The sequence below is a fragment of the Salvia hispanica genome, chromosome 5, assembly GCF_029641045.1.
Source record: "Salvia hispanica isolate PSC_SH4W2 chromosome 5, Shi_PSC_v1, whole genome shotgun sequence".
Taxonomy (NCBI): Eukaryota; Viridiplantae; Streptophyta; class Magnoliopsida; order Lamiales; family Lamiaceae; genus Salvia; species Salvia hispanica.
Genome location: NC_142696.1, coordinates 46577097 through 46595216, shown reverse-complemented (window position 1 = coordinate 46595216; position 18120 = coordinate 46577097). Strand labels below are relative to the sequence as shown.

At 32.9% G+C, this 18120-nt stretch overlaps 1 protein-coding gene across 1 annotated transcript; it reads right to left on the bottom strand.

Annotated features, from left to right (window-relative positions):
- Nucleotides 1-10036: 10036 nt before the first annotated feature.
- On the bottom strand, nucleotides 10037-11727 carry LOC125186894 (tyrosine decarboxylase-like). The gene has a single exon (XM_048083380.2). The coding sequence runs from the start codon at nucleotides 11624-11626 to the stop codon at nucleotides 10103-10105; it is 1524 nt and encodes a 507-aa protein (XP_047939337.1). The 5' UTR covers nucleotides 11627-11727; the 3' UTR covers nucleotides 10037-10102.
- Between the last annotated feature and the right edge of the window lie 6393 nt (nucleotides 11728-18120).

Here is an 18120-nt window from a genome sequence, read left to right as displayed (position 1 = left end):
TTTTCTCTCACAATAATATACTCCCCCCGTCCCCACTTTAGGAGTCCCGATTGAGTTCGGCATGGGTTTTAAGAAATATAAAGAAAAGTTGGTGAAAAAAGATAGTGGAATGTGAATCCTACTTTTATATATTAATTTTATAACAAAATGTGAGTGGAAAAAGATGAGTGGAATGTGGGGCCTATTACCAATTATGGAATATTCCAACCGGAACTCATAAAGTGGGACACCCAAAAATAGTAAACCGAGACTCCTAAAGTGGGACGGATGGAGTATATGTTATATTTTCTCTTTCCACCTAACACACAAAATAAAACTTCCTAAAATCTAGTGCCGTTCGACAAATGTGACTTTTTTTTGTGGGACAGAGGAACTATATCTGGAATGTTTGGTGGTGGTTTGACTATCGTTATGCCAGTTGCTCACGTGCCACGTGTGTACATGGAAACTGTTATCACGTGCTTAATTACATATTTTTTCTTTGTTGGTAGATTTCAATAGGATTTACTTTTTCTTGTTACTGGTGGTTCTTTAATGATTACACAATCAACTCATTTAATTGAGTTCTTTTTCTAAGATATTTTGCCGACGTCGATATATTAGATTATTCAGAATTATTATGGTGCATAATTTTTGAGTTGATCGTTTGAGGAAATAATTAACTGATCTAATATAAATGAAGTGTTAAGCATATATTGGGTGAGAAAGAATTAATAATTATATATTTCCACCGCTTTATAAGATTATAATAACTGCAAGAATTGAAGGGTAAATCCCACTAGGAACAAGAAATTAGTATACTTTTCGGATGTAGTGAAGTTCATAACAATTTCATTAAATTTATACTCCCTCCGTCTCATGTTACTTGCACTTTTACTTTTTGAAACGTCACAAACTCTTTACATTATTTATATTTTAAGTTAGAATTAATGAATTAAATTAATATGTTAGTTTAAGTTAAGAGGTCCTTTATTAAGTGACGTCTCATTACACTTAATTCTAATTTAATTACACAAAAAATTCAATCTCAAATTTTACGGTCTAAAATGAAAAGTGCGAGTAGCAGGGAGTATATCATTATTCTCATGAAAATGTATTTTTCGCGATAATGCATCTTGTCATGTACGCCATTATTTATTGTAAGGGTATATTAATTTGTTTATTAAAAAAGAAGATCGACTTATGAAACTAACCAAGTAGTACTCTACTATTTAAGATTACTATGATGATAATTAAATCTTGTTATTCTAGCTAGTGTACGAACACAATTTTTATTTTTTAGAATATGTATGCATTTGTAACGGAATTTAAGAGACATAATATATTAGAATTTATAATGGAGTAATGAAGAATATAACATACACATATGAACGCTTAAATCATGCCATCATTGAACAAAAATTCATTGTTATCTTTCTTGAAGATAGAATTTTGGTACTATGATTATATTACTAAAACAAAATGTCAAAAATTATACAAAGCATTTTAGGTTGGTAGTGGTACATATTCAGTCAGAAACATCTTGGAAAGGGAATCATTCCATATTTCAACTTCAAAAATAATTTACATATTTTATTCAATTCACCAACTTAATATTGACCTAGTTGGTGTATCACTAAAAATGAATTGACTAATTGCTTATAAACATTTCTAATGGAAATTGGATTTGACAACATTTGTCGACGGTTCTACCAAAGGATTTCATTGTCGTCGCAGTGATTGTTTTGTATATGTGAAAATAAGGTCACCTTTCAAGTTTAGCTGCTAATTGAATATTGCCAAATTTTAATGTTATATATTCATGTCAATGAAAATGGTCCCTCGAAATTAGTAGTTGTGCTAACAAAATTAATAGGAACATCTTAACTCCCAAATGATTATGAACTTTTTATTTGTCTCTTAATCCAATTGATTGACTATGGTTTATTTTTGTAATTGTTGAGTATATGAATAACCTACTCAAAAGAGTTGTTACCCTATAGAATTAGCTTTAAAGTCTAAAGGCATTGTGACGTTTCCACTGCAATTAATTGTCATTATTTTTGTGGGAGTTTGGTAGAGTAGCCATGACTTAGGGTAAATACTCCACGCGTGACATTTTATTTTATTGGCAATATATATCCAAATTAAGAATATTAATAAGATTCAAATTCACAACACATTTTTAACAATGTCATGTAGTGTAATTACAGTTATGGGTTTGGATAAAATATGTATACAAGTAATCTGGTTTTTAGCTGCAGATTCAGAAATCAAAACTCGCAAGTCCAAACTTATAATATAGATAAATTTATATATATCTTAACAACATTTTAAACAGCTAGCACATTAAATAACGATATTGAACGACAACGTACACCTTGCTTTATAAAACAAGCATGTTTGACTCATTTTTTTTACATTCCGTCTCAACCATCTACGCTAGGTCATAAGTTTTCGAAATTGTGCTTTGGAGGTAGGTGTGTGTGTGAAATCGGAGGCTGTAAAACTTGCTTGACCCCACACTATCGGTCCTTGCTTGTATGTTGTCTCTATAAGTGCGAACGTGCGTGTCCATTTACTAATCGATTTTCAACGCATCTCAACAACATGATTACATAATTGAAAATCTAGTTGGGGTTGAGGACTTTGTGGGCTCAACCGACCAAATTGCTGGCCCATATGGAACTGAAAAACTCCATTAAATTCAGTCTTGAGTTGTCGTCGATCCCACGTTGTGACAATTCCACTTCAATCCTCCGGGGTTGGATTTCCCTTCATTCTTCTTCTACAACTCATTGCCGCCAACGACCTTCATCACTGTATCTGATCACATATACTCCTATAAGTTTCATTTTTCGGATTCACCGTGCGGATATATGGCATATGGAAACTACAATTTCGTTTAATTGGTTTATACTATTCCCTATCGTGACAATATCTTTGTAACATTACATATCCTTTAGTCAAATATTGAGCCAAAAGTCTAAATGGAAAAGAATAAATAATGAAAACAAAATCAATGGAGCAACGACTAGAGAAACTTCCAAGAGTTGGTGATTGATTAAGTACTACGGATCGAGTTTACTCGTTCATATTTAAGTAAATCCAAACTTAGAACAATAACAAAACTCATATATTTGTCCCCAGTTGCTAATTTTATATATTTATGTATACAAAAATTTAAACGAAAATTTAGTTTACTAATATAATTGGGTACAACTGCTTGGAAATTATGCTCGATTAATTCGAGAGGAATTAGTCTTTTCCAATATATAAATAATAAGTGAATGATTTGTCATTTCCCTATCAACCGTAGTGCAATGCGTCACGCATGTTATTTTTAATGCAATATTGACGAAGTATTTATCATTATTTTAGTTTCTTTAAATCTTTGAAAGTGTTACAGTATGTAGGAGAGTTTACGAGTTCTTCTCTATGAAAGTTCTTAATATATCCCAAGTTTTTAGAAACTTTTATTTATTATAGTGGTTTTATTAACCTTTTAAATATGAATGAGATCATACGCGTCTCTAAAAAAATTTGTAGAGATCATAAAATGAAAGTTTTTTGCAACAACCTTATTCACCATCTGCAACAACCTTATTCACCATGTCCGACTCTACGTACTCTCTTTCCTAAATTTGTAATTGACTATACAAGTTTATATGCCATAGTGGCACTAATTAACTAACAAAAATATGTGCACTCAACTTAAAAAGTATTTTTGGTGGATTTTGAACTTGAATTTATCGTTTCATCACCATTCATGATTTATCTTTATTTATATTTTCAATATCTTATCGTAAATATGTGAATGTGACAAAACGATTCAGTCTATTCGTATATAAAAAGGGTTAACAATTGCTACTATATTAAAATCAAGTTAGTCTTGTGGCTAAACATCGAAATTATGCCCACGTATTAAGTCGTATTGCATCGCTCATCATCGATGCAAATATATCCATATGTATATTACACATTAATTTGAATATTTCTTCGACGAAAATTAGTTTGGAATTTTGATTAGGCAAGCACGACTTTTTCCAAAAATTACATTTTAATTCACGAGTTAGTTGAGCCATCCCCAAAAAAGATTGAGACTATCGACTCTCAACACTTGTTTTTTTATCAACCGAAACTCCAAAACAATTTAATTTTTATATCTATGGATTTCTCAAAGGGTATGGATATAGCTCAACTAACGCTAGTTATTAAAATTTTGTTTATTTAGGCTTTCCTTTTATCTTTATCTTCATCTTCATCTCTTGACTAAGATAAAAGCACAGTGAAATTGACTAAGATAAAAGCACAGTGAAATGCGAATAGGGGTGTGACCGTTGCTAACTTGCTAACTCATCAATACAATGTATTAAAAATGTCAACATAATGATACTGAAATGTCAACATAAACTTAAGTTGATATTTTAATACATTATGTTGGCATTGATATTTAAATGTTAACACAAATATGTGTTGACATTTTTAGTGCACTACATTGATGAATTAGCAAGTTAGCAAATTTAAGAAAAGTTAGCATTTTAACACACTCCAAGGTGAACATCACACGTTATTTATAAAATTCGTAACTTATAATTTATGTGAAGAAAATCAAGAATATTCTCGGTTTAAATTAGGTAATGGGCACGTAGTATGCTGACATTTATTACATTTATAGGATAAAGTCAAACATCGAGTTGGTGGTCCTTTTCATACCACAATATATTCTTGTGAGGTTGTTAGCATATAAACCTCATTATATAAAAATACTGATGATTAAGATGTCCTGTAAATTGACAAGCAATATCGGAGTATAAGGTAAATCTTTGTGCTGACTATTTAACTATCAAAATTTGTATACTTGGTTTCTTGGTCTATGAGGTAAATCATTGTGCTGACTATTTAATTTTAGAGTCAAGAACTACCATTGAAACTTTCCACGAAAACAAATTTTCTTTTCGCAAAACACGTGTTTTTTTTATTAGCGAAAACACATGCTCAAGTCTGAATGTAAACCTAGAAACATCAAACCCAAAACCAATAAGAGAAAAGCTAGCAGAGACACCCTAAACTTAAGCCACTACAAGAAGCTCGTGATCAACACACGAGCAGACACAATCCTTTTGTTTCGATAAGTCATTTTACATTTTTTTAGTTTTAATAGCTACTTTATACTCCTATTATGTATTTTTAAATTATAAAAAAACGATTGAAATCAACGCCATTAAGTTTCAGCCTTTTTCGCGATAACAATGCTCGAGTCCTAATCACTAGATTTGAAGGGTGAGAGGGTTGGAAAGAAATTACAAAGACAAGAAGAGAAAAGTGTGTGTGAGAGTTAGTCTAGCCAGTGGTATTGGTTAATGCTTGAGATCAAAGGTCTTGGGTACAAGTTCATAGTAATCTTGATATCATCGAGATTTCTCTCCAAATTGAACCACCACCATTTTTTGTATGCCCTTGGCTTCTCGACGCCATTAAATTAATTCATTAGTATTATTTAATTTAATTTTCTAATTATCAGCTCTTACATGAATATGAGTTTGAAAAAAATTGCAAGAGAGATAATGAAATAAAATGCTTATTTGTTTTCCAAATTTCTGATCAATTCATGACGTGGAGTTTATCTAAATAATTGATGGTATATGTGAAATTTAATTAACGGAATAGTTAATTGATTTAGTAAATTTGAATGGCATGGAACTCGTTCATCCTTAACCAAATGATCAGATGATCGATCCTTGCTATGGAGCAGCATTAAATCCTTGAGTCTCCCATTGAGATGAAAAAAACTTATCTAAATAGAGTAACATAAAATTACCACTCTAAGCAAAAAAAAAAAAAAACGTTAATAAAATAGGACGCTTGGGTTTGGTGACATTTGACTTTGAAGATTATTTGTCTAATTAATTACACACACACGCGTAAATATACTAACCACGTCATCAAAACTAATTTGCGCCTCAAAATTTAAAAGGAGTTAGGTATTTAATTTATAGTAATGAGAGTCTACAAATATTACTTCGTCTGTTTCTAAAAAGTATGAACTACTCCCTCCATCCGGAAATAGGAGTCCTATTTAGTTATGACACGTGTTAAGAATTGTAGAGAAAAGTGAGTTGAATAAGTTAGTGGAATTTGGATCTCACTTATAATATACTCCCCCCGTCGCCAAAGAATATGCACTTCGGGGACGACACGGATTTTAATGTAAAATTGGTAAAGTATGAGAAATGTCAAGAGAAAAAATAAGTAAAGTATTGTTAGTGGAGAGGTCCCACCTCATTAGAGAGAAGAGACTTTCTAAAATTAGAAAGTGCATATTCTTGTGAGATGGACTAAAAAGAAAAGAGTGCATATTCTTGTGGGATGGAGGGAGTATTAGTTTTATAACAAAATGTGGGTGGAATAAGTTGGTGGAATGTGGAGTCTACGTACCATTTATGGAAAAGTGAAATATGACTCTTATTGAGGGACGGAGCGAAATGCCAAAACAGGACTTTTATTGTGGGACAGAGGGGGTATTTCTTTATTAGATTGTTTTTAAAAATTACTAAATTTCTAAATTTAAAATAGTTAAACAACACATTACCTCTATAGTATTTAATTTACAACTTATACATTACACTACACTACTAATGGTGTGGCTCTCACTCTCCACTAACCGTCTTACACTACTCTTTGTCTCTCTCTTACTTCACCAATTATACATTAAAACTCATACTAATCAAATGGTTATACTGTTCAGGGGGGCGGAGGGAGTAGTAATTTGTGAAATTCTGTATGCGACCTTGCCATGTGCTCTATAATTAATACTTCATTGTCCATCCACGAAAAAAAGTCTCATTTTACCATTTTGGGATGTCTACAAAAAGTAGTCATAATTATAAAATGGAAAGTTTATTTCTCATACTTTATTCACTTTTTCTCCTTTGTGTCTCTCTTACTTTATCCACTTTTTCTCATCTCTCTTATTTTACCTACTTTTTCTCCTTTTTTTACACTTTATCAATTTATCATTAAAACTCACGACGTCCGCAAATTGGGCTATTTTTTATGGACAAATAGAATTATAAATTTTAACTATAAGTAAGTATAGTTAAGTTTAATACTACGTCCTACAAAATAATTGAATATACATTAATTATAGGTATTTAATATATATTCAAACATAGTATTGAAATATTATCACATATAAAAAATATCTCAATCAAATGTATCATACTGAGTAGTAGTATTTATCCCATGATGCATTAGGTAACTCCATTAACTTCTTTTTTTTATGTGAATTGTGAAACTACAGATATAATATGAATTTACAATAAACTTTGTTAACTACGGAACGTTAATCCATGTTTTAAACTTTAGACGTACTTATCCACAAAAGTTACGTATTTACGCACTAAATATAAGCATTAGTATTTTATTTGAATAAAAAATTAAGCATGATGAATGTATAGATAATATTGTGTGCTGATCATACCAAAACCAATCCAAATAGTACAACTTTTTTGCTTTATGCACTTAGTTTATTATTATTTGATATTAAATGTATTGCCAATTACAAATCCGCAAAAAAACAACTTTTTAACAAAATTTACATTCAAGTATTGAGTAAATGATTATATAGAAATATAAATCGATTTTAGAGTAAGAGCGATCTGGATTTCTTCTCATTAAATATACTGCTATACGTGGGGGGGACTTGGGCACATGTTCCATGACTCGTGTGCATTTTTCATTGCCCTATGAAGATTCTAGTTGTCGTTACTCATTTGAGTATAAAAATTTGTACTCCCTCCGTTTCATTATAGTTGAGTCATTTTACTATTTTGGAAAGTTTCATCATAGTTGAGTCATTTCCTTATATGATAACTTTTTTCTCTTTCTTACTTTACTCTCTCTTACTTTATTATCTCTACTTTATTCACTTTATACTTTATTCTCTCTACATTTTTTTCTCTCTTACTTTTTATCTACTCCCTCCGTCCCACAAAGATTGTCCCAGTTCATTTTCTGCACTCATTTTGCAAAAATAATAATAAATAGGTAAAGTTGAAAGAGAGTAATATAAAAGAAAGAATAATGTAGGTAAGACTATTCTCTACATTATTCTCTCTTTTACTTTACTTTCTTTCTACTTTAACTATTTATTATTATTTTTGCGAAACGAGTGTGAAAAAGGAAATGAGACAATCTCTCTGGGACGGAGGGAGTATTTATTTAACACACTCAATATTCATTTCTAAAACTCCGTGCCGAAAGGTTTCGCCACAACTATGGCGAAACGGAGGGAGTACTATGTTTATTTCCCCCATTTTTTAAAAAATTAATTTAAATTTTATTTTTATATATTACTTTTATATAAAAATAAAAATATAATTTTAAATGAGTTAATAGTATTTGAGGACCAGTATTAAAAATAAAAAAATAAAACTATAAACATGATAAATTTTATAAGATGGATAAAAATGGAAATATGTGACAAACTTTATACAATGAAAAAAATAGTATTAAATTCGATATTTAAAGTTGCTGTCGAATCATGGTCAATAGTTTTGCCATAGCCTCCAGGCTTGAGTATAACTTAATTGTTTACACGAAGAAGCTTAAAACGATGTTAGTTTCACCTTAATTTTTTTATAAAAAAAAACTACTTAATATACTCCATTTGATATAAATTTTTATTATATTCACGAGTTCGAATTTCTTCAATTGATTAACACAAAGAATTTCAAATAGAAAGTAGGTTCGACCACCTCATATTAGTGTTTCTAAACTAATACATTTCGTGAAAAAGTTATAATATCATCTTCTTACAACTTAATCCATATATAGTATGCGGGTTAGGAAACAGAAACACACAATCATTTCTAAATTCTACAAAAAATCTCATAAGAAATTAGAAGTAAAGAACTGGATAATATAATCTGATCAGATGTAAGAATTTGATTATCCTAAAACATACTCCTATTTTATTAAAAAATACTTATATAGTAGTAGTATATAACTCTGAATGACTCTGCCTATTGAAAATGAAACATTTTTCTTTTTAGATTATTACATTAAAAATGAAATAAATTTTAAAATAGAAATAACACTATGCCTATTTTTGACTCTCTCTCTATTAATTTACAAAACAGTACACTATATAAAATCTTACACTAAAATCAAATATTTTATATTTATTGGTACGGAGGAAGTATATATTATTTTGTCGACCATGATGAAAGCATACATATGAGGCAGCTGCCACCCACAATACGACACTCACCAAAAACAACAAAAATAAGAAAGAATTTGCAAACTATTTATGTGTTATTGGTGGTGCAGTTCAATTCTTCAAATAATATCTCTATCAACTACTCCTGGATTAAATAACGACTATATATGGTTGGAATTTGGAAATAAGCATTAAAATTTATATCTAATTAAGTAGTATGTATAACTCTCACTCGATTATACATGAATTAATCATTCAAAGCTAGCTACCCTCATAAATTTATTTGTTGAATTCTCATCACCATATTTATTAAATCTCACACAATCCATCATATCATTGACACCAAGAACATGCACAGCAGTTCTTCTCTGGCAACCAACAATAATAAATAAATATATAAATTATCCTAGATGGACCCAGTCAAAGGATTTCCTGTAATTTGATAGTTCAGATAGTGATTTAGCTCCTAAACATCATATAAAAAATATAAACATGACCTTTTAAGAGAACAAGTAACGACTAATTCTAAGCAGGATGACGCCTAGCAGTGTTGCAATGTCTCACCTAATTCACGTAAATTTAAAAGTGTAATTAATTAATAGAGTAGTATGCCTCACTTCATCTATAATTAATTCCAATCATATGTAAATTATCACTCACTGTAACATCGTCACAAGTGTTAATTCGTAAGAAAACCACTATTTTTCAACTTTTAGTTGAAAAATATTAACTTCATATACTCCATTAATACATATATGTACACAAGATATATATAATTTTAATTATATATATTATTCAAATTCACAAAAAAAAACAAAAAAAAAAAAAAACAGATGACCGGAATTGCACATTTCATTGTTAAGAAATAAAAATAAAAATGAAAAAAAAAATGAGCAAAAATCAGGAACTGTTCAAGAGCGCGTTTGCATGTTCTTGAACGATTTTCCAAGCCAAGATGACGTGTCTGTTCTCCGTCAAGGTAGCTCCAACGGCAAACCGCATCACATAAACTCCTCCGATCACCGCATGCGTCATGTAAATCTTCCCCGATTCGTTTATCGTTTCCAGTAATTTCGCGTTTATATTGTTCGCCGCCTCCTCCTTCGACACGATCTGGTGATTTCCGCTGATCTCGATCGGCGAAATGCGGAAGCACACGGTGGCGAAGTTTCTCGGCACCACCACCTCGAATCGCTTATCCATTCCGATCAATCCTTCGAAATTCTTCGCCATTTTGATGTGGCTCCGCAGAAATTTCCTCAGATTCGCCACGCCGTAGCTCCGGATCACGAGCCAGAGTTTCAGAGATCTGAATCGACGGCTCAGAGTGATCTGCCAATCCTTGTAATCGATCACCGATTTCTCATCGGAAGCTTTGTTTCTTAGATATTCCGGATAAGTCGAGAGAGCTTTTACCAACGCGCTCGGATCCTTCACCCACATACAGCAGCAATCGAGCGTTGTGAGGAACCATTTGTGCGCGTTGAAGCTGAATGAGTCGGCGTTTTCGACGCCGTCGAGGAAATGGCGGTATTCCGGGCAGATGCAGGCGCTTCCGGCGTAGGCGGCGTCGACGTGCACCCAAATGTTGAACTCCTTCGCTACAGAGCAGAGCGGGCCGAGCGGATCTACAGCGGTGGACGACGTCGTTCCAATCGTTGCACACAGAAACAGAGGAACCAGGCCCGATTCCACGTCGGATTCGACTTGAGCCCGAAATGCCTCTGCTGTGAGCCCGAATGCGTTCGATTTAGACGTCGCTATGGCGCGAAAATTACTCGGATTAATTCCGGCAATCTGAGCTGCTTTCTGGATCGCGGAATGCGTCTGATCCGATCCGTAAACCACCAATTTGTTGATGTTTTCCCTCCCAATCCTCTTCAGGACTCGATCCCTGGCGGCGACCATTGTGCAGAGTATGGCCTCGCAGGTGGTCCCCTGCAACACGCCGCCGCCGCCGCCGGAGAAGAGAAACTCCGACGGAAGCTTGAGCATCTTCCCGAGCCAGTCCATGACGATGCTCTCGAGCTCGGTGGCGGCCGGAGACGACATCCAGTTGAAACCGACGACGTTGAATCCCGTGCTCAGCATTTCCCCGAGGAATCCGGCAATGCTCCCGCTCGAGGGGAAGTAGGCAAAGTAGTTAGGGCTCTGCCAGTGTGTGATGCCGGGGACGATGTCGTTCTGGACGTCCCCGAGGATTTTCTCGATCGGCTCCGCGTCGTAGGGAGCCGATTCGGGTAACCGCTTCTTCAGGTAGCCCGGCTCGACCTGGCTGCGAACCGGGTATTTATCGACGTTCTTGTAGTAATCTGCAAGAAAGTCGATGACTAGATGCCCCTGTCTCCTGAATTCTTCAGGGTCCAGGGGCTTGATGACACCGGAGAATCCGGTGTCAAGTTTTTGATTGGGTAAACTGCCCATGAATTTGATATTTTTGTGGAAATGAGAGTTTCACCTTGTGAGCTAATTTGGAGTTGGAAACGCGAGCCAAAAATTAAATTTGGGGGGTTTCCTGAATTGAATGAGAGACAATATGGTAGGTATATATAGAAATAGAGAGAGGAGGGAAGGGCAAGTTGAGGATTTCTTTTTGGTCGTAAAATCGAGTGGGGTTGTTGGACAGCATTACTAGTCTTATAAATTATTTTTCTTTTTTCTTTTTCTTTTTTTTTTCTTTTGCATGTTTAATTGTGAGTAGAACTTAGAACTGTTCAAGGTTCACACAGGGTCAGGGTATTTGGTATTCAATTTGGATTTTGCTCAGAAAATAATAGTGGATGTAATGATAAAATGAGTAGTGGGGTTATTGTAGGAAGGATCCATTCTCCTTCACACGATTTTAGGGTATATGGCTCGTCGTGCTAAAATAAGCGAGTCATATTCCTCTTTGGGATGTTTCAATATAAGTGAGTCATTTTCCTTTTTAGTAAAGAAAACATTTTCTTTTACTTTATTCTCCACATACTTTATTACTCCCTCCGTCCCACAAAGATTGTCTCACTTTGACCGGACACGAGTTTTAAGAAATGTAATGAAAAGTGAGTTGAAAAAGTTAGTGGAATATGAGTCCTACTTTTATATACTCCCTCCGTCCCATAATAGATGACACACTTGGGTAATGACACGGGATTTTAGGAGATGTTTGGTGTGTTGAGTGATGAGAGAAAATAGTATATTTATATTAATGTGAGAGATAACTTTTTCCAAAAAATGAAAAGTGAGATCTTTTGTGAGACTAACTAAAAAGAAAAGTGCGACATCTATTATGGGACGGAGGGAATACTAGTTTTATAAAAAAATGAATTAGTGGAATATGAGGTCCACTACCAAAAATGGTAAAAAGTGAAATGGGACAAATTTTGTGGGACAGACAGAAATGGAAAAATAGAACAATCTTTATGAGACGGGGGGAGTATTTTTTTACTTCTCTATTTTTCTCTCTCTCGTACTTTATTTTGACTCTTTAAATATCAATTATTTAAATCTCATGAAAAAAAAATGCTTTCGCATGTCTTGGAATGGAGGGAGTACATTTTTGCTCTATCATATGATAAGTGTCGAGACTCGGCTATAAATTAATTGGCTATATACTGTATTATATTGGCAATTGGGCACGAAGTTTGATGTACATATTGCTATAAATGGCGCATACAAATCTACACAATAAAAAGAATAAACAATGCAAAATCCTAACAAAAATTTAACATGGAAAAATTTAAGAGAGAAAAAAATAAAGATGACCAGCACACGAAAGCAACCATAAAATGCACGGTAAAGAATTGTTTGTAGAGATATTACATGACGAATTGGGGTAAGAACAAAGACTTAACCGTAATTCGTTGCACTTAACCTATGTATGCTTTTTATTAATGAAAATTTAATTTTCTATTCACTTAGATATATCATTATGTATGATTTTTAATGTTTGTAAAGATTAAAATCTATTATTTTGTATATTAATTATTCTCATAAGTCTTATGTCTGCTAGTATTTGTCTCATTTTGCTATTTTTATGCGACTATCACTACTTATCTTATTTTAATTATACTCTATGTATAGTAAATAGGTAAAATCATATATTCCATCAATCTACAAACATTCTAGTATAAAGTTAGGAGTAGCTATTATACTAACTTTTGGTATAATTCTTCATATTTTTTCAAACCATGCCACTAATGTAACCAGTATTATTAATACTATGAAATAAATGAAGTGAAACAGTATAAAATAAAACGTGAAGGATAGGAAACAAATAGAAGAGGCCGATACTTGCAGCAGCGGGCATCTCGTATAGCTGTACTTTTCTTTATATAATTAAAGAGTAAACAAATTATTTTATAGCTGGCATAGAAACAAGAAACATGTTTAACGACTACTAATATTGAGGCTCTCTCGTGGCAGTAAAAATAATAATAAAAATAATAATACAATAATAATAATAATAATGCTCTAGATCTACTTCTTGATTTGATGAATAATTGAGCATAACAATGTCTCAGTAGATGGAATCTTGATAGTATTTTATTTCTCACTATTTTGCACTAACTAATTAAATAATTTGATTCTAATAACCAATAAACCTGTTTATGGTAGTTGACTAGATGTAGTTGGCTGTGTGTGCAGTATATATTCTTTTGAAATTTGAAAAGAAATTACGTTAATTTATGCTTTTTGTCCCGGTAGCAGAAGTATATACTTTAGTTTAGATATCAATTATTTCATCAACATCAACATAGGGAGTGTGCATGTGCAAATGAATTAAATGTGCGTGATGTGACACAAGTACGACAAATTCTTTAGTGTTAATTATTTTCAACCGAAACTAATTAGCCGCTTAGAAATTGTTTTCTGATGTTGTTACCTCAAAACTACATATTCAGTTTCATTTAAATTGGTCACGTTCTTGAATTACACTATGTATTTTTAAGGGTTCGATTGGTTGCCTACGTTGGAAAATGTAAGAAAGCAAATACTATCACTAGTTTATAATACTTTCCTACTTTTCATGATAGAGATAAGTAATCCTTTTCATTGTTTGGTTGCAGTTTAGGAATTCTGCAGCCACATTTTTTTAGATTTTGTTAAAATAACAAAATAATAGAATATGCAACCAAAAAGACCACTATGTCCCTTGAATTAATTTGTAAACCCCATGTTACCCTTAAACCCTAATTTAGCGATAAAATAGGGGCAAAATTTCAGATTCCTAATTTAGCGGTAAAAATAGATGACATAGCCTTCCAAAAGTGTTCCTGTCCATCCTGAGATTATCAATGCATGCCCTGTCTGTAAGCCTAACCATTATGTTGATATGGCATACTTGTTTAGGCCTTTTGTTTATCAAACTATAACTGACATTGGCCCCAGCACGTCCTTCCTTTTGGATTTGCCTCTAATTAAGGAAACCACGATGCGAAGAAGAAGCAAGTTTGTTTTGTAATTACGAACAATTTCCTCTAACACTAACATGTATTCAGCCATTTTCTTCCGGGACGAAGCATCCTATGATTTGGAATAAAGTAATTTGCATAATCAGTGTCAATGTCACAAACCTGCAGTTCAACAATGCAACGCAATAGGTAAAAAAACGCAGAAATGAAGTAATTAGCATATTCATTCATCACTGCCACAAATCAACATCTCAACAATTCCTTCCAAAAGATGCACAAAGACACTTCAATATGCAAAGCAAAACATAAAAAAATAGCAAAAATGGAGTAAATAGCATATGCATTCATCGATGTCACAAATCTGTAGTTCAACACAAAAGTTAAAAAATAGAGATTTTCGTAAACACCTACTAATAAAAAATAAATCAATCATTTGTTCTAATTTGTTAATGGGTCGAAAGCATATAACAAGAATTTTGTGAATGGAGAACAAAATCATACTCTAATTTTGTGGATGGAGATAACCCATCATAAATCTGAGACATTGTATTCATTCCTCCACCAAAACAAACCTAGTTCGAAAAGTAATTAGGATTGTGAAGAAATCGATACCTTCCGAATCAAGTCCGCATCAGACACGCTTGAAGCCTATCGTGTCGTCCTCGTCAAGGGAGCACAACTAGCAGCGAGTGGTTTCTTCTTTCCCAAATCTGTATTTGCCCCAATTTCTGTTCGCCCTAATTGGGCGTGAGATTTAGGCTCCCTCTCAATTGAAGCAGTTTGAAGCAATTTTGCTGAAGTGGATGAGGGAGAAGTTGGTAAAATCTAATTTAGCATTAATTATTGCAACCATAGATACAACTAATCGCAGGGGTGGAGGGGAGGTAGAGATAGCTCAAAAAATTGGTTTACTATCCCAAAAAGTGAGACGGGTCAGGTTTATCTTCCTGGTCAACAACCCTTTCCCAAAGGTGAACCAAACAGAGGAAAATGGGTGAAAATATTCCACTAACCTATAGTTTCAAGGCAACCAATCGAACCCAAGTGGGATAGTTGAATATGATTAGGTAGAGTAAAGGTTGTGAATGAATATTTTAATAGATAGAGAAGAGAGAAATATTTATTTTAAAGTATAGAAAGTGGACATCTAGACTGAGACAAACTAAAAATGAAAGGTGGATATCTTTGTCTTGGAGTACATCGCTAATTTTCATGAAAGACGGAAAAAAGTGCACCTTTTTTCTTGTAAACTACATACACCTTTCATTCCACAGTAGCAGAGTCATTTCATTTGTAGCACTTTTTAGAAAAATGATATTTAAATTGGAGAAAAAGTAAAGTAAGAGAGAGAATATAATAATGTAGAGAAGAAAATGAAATGAGTGCTCAAAATAAAATGACTCTCCACTTTAATTATTCTCTACATTATTCTCTATATTATTCTCTCTTGTCTTACTCTCCACTTTAATTATTTTTTCAAAATGAGTGCTGAAAAAGAAATGACTCTACTATTGTGGAATGGAGTGAGTAGTTAACAAGAGATTTTGAATTCAAACTTCACTGTTTTCGGTCCCAAATAGAAAATTTGTTGCCTTCATCCCACGTCACTTGAGTTACTTCTTTTTTGCACTCATTTTAGAAAAATAATACTCCACTTTATTCTATTTTTAGTTTACTCTATCTCTATTTTAACTATTTATTATATTATTTTTTTGAAACGAGTGAAAAAAAAAATGACTCAAGTAACGGGCGACAAATAGAATATCAATTTTTTTCTTCAAAAACAACTAAATTAGTGTCTTTCTCACATGGCTCGAAAGTTCGCCCAAAGGCATTGATAAGAAAATCTTGATCACAATGTTGTACTCCCTCCGTCCCAATAAATATGAAATATTTGATTTACGGCACAGGATTTTATGCAAGTATTGTTTTGTGAGTTAATGAAGAGAGAGTAAAGTAAGAGAGGGGGAAAAATAGAGAGAGTGATGTTTCTATTTTAAGAAACGTTTCATTTTTAGTGGGGCAACCCAAAAAAAAAAACGTTGCATTTCTAATGGGACATAGGGAATATGTCATTTTGTGGCGTACTTTTCTTTATATAATTAAAAAGCGAACAAATTATTTTATAGCTGGCATAGAAACAAGCAACTGGCGAAAGATAAACTATATCATGATTAACGACTATTAATATCGAGGCTCTCTCGTGGCAGTAAAAATACTAATACTCTAGATCTTCTTCTTGATTTGATGAATAATTGAGCATAACAATGTCTCAGCAGATGGAATCTTGATATTTTATTTCCCACAATTTTGCGTTAACTAATTAAATAATTTGATTCTAATAACCAATAAACCTGCTCATGGGATAGTTGTAGTTGGGTGTGTGTGCAGTATATGTTCTTTTGAAAAGAAATTACGTTAATTAATGCTTTTTGTCCCGGTAGCAGAAGTATATACTTGAGTTTAGATATTACTCCATCCGTCTCCGATTAAAAGACACACTTTTCTATTTCGGTCCGTCCCCAATTAAGAGTCACACTTCATTTTTACCATAAATAGTAAGTAGGTCTCACATTCCACTAACTCAATTCACTCATATTTTATTATAAAACAATATAAAAAAAATGGATCTCACATTCCACTAACTTTTTCAACCAACTTCTCTTTACATTTCTTAAAACTCGTGCTCAGTCAAAGTGTGACTCCTAATGAGAGACGGAGGGAGTAATTATTTGCGTGCATGTGCAAATGAATTAAATGTGCGTGATGTGACACAAGTACGACAAATTCTTTAGGGTTAATTATTTTCAACCGAAACTTAGCCGCTTAGAAATTGTTTTCTGATGCCATTATCTCAAAACTACACCTCAGTTTAATTCAACATGGTCACGTTCTTGAATGACACCGAATTTTAAATGGAATAATTGAATATGATTAACTTGAGTAAAAATATGAATGAATATTTTAATGAAAAAAGAGGAGAAAAATATTTATTTTAAAGTGTAGAAAATGGACATCTAGAGTGAGAAATGAAAGGTGGACATCTTGAAAGACAAAGGGAGTAACATCGCTAATTTTCATGAAAGAAGAAAAAAAGTGCACCTTTTGTCTTGTAAACAACATGCTCTCTCTGTTCCACAATAGCAGAGTCATTTCATTTGTAGCACTTTTTAAAAAAATGGTACTCCCTTTGTCTCTCTGTAGTAGAGGCGTTTCTTTTCGGCATGGAATTTAAGAAATTGTGTTAAAAGTGATTTAAGTGAAGAAAGAATAAAGTAGGGAAGGAAAAATGTAGACAGGTGATGAGAGAATAAAATAAGAGAGATTATAAAGTAAGAGAGAAGAAAAAGTTAGTGTTTTTTACCAAAATAAGAAATGACTCGGCTACAGTAGGACAACCAAAAAAGGAATACGACTCAACTACAAATGGACAGAGGGAGTACTTAAAGTGGAGAAAGAGTAAAGTAAGAGAGAGAATAATGTAGAGAAGAAAATGAAATGAGTGCTGAAAATGAAATGATTCTC

Bases quoted from the DNA above. Each gene is read 5' to 3' on its own strand.
- LOC125186894 (XM_048083380.2), bottom strand. From the start codon at position 11,626: ATGGGCAGTTTACCCAATCAAAAACTTGACACCGGATTCTCCGGTGTC.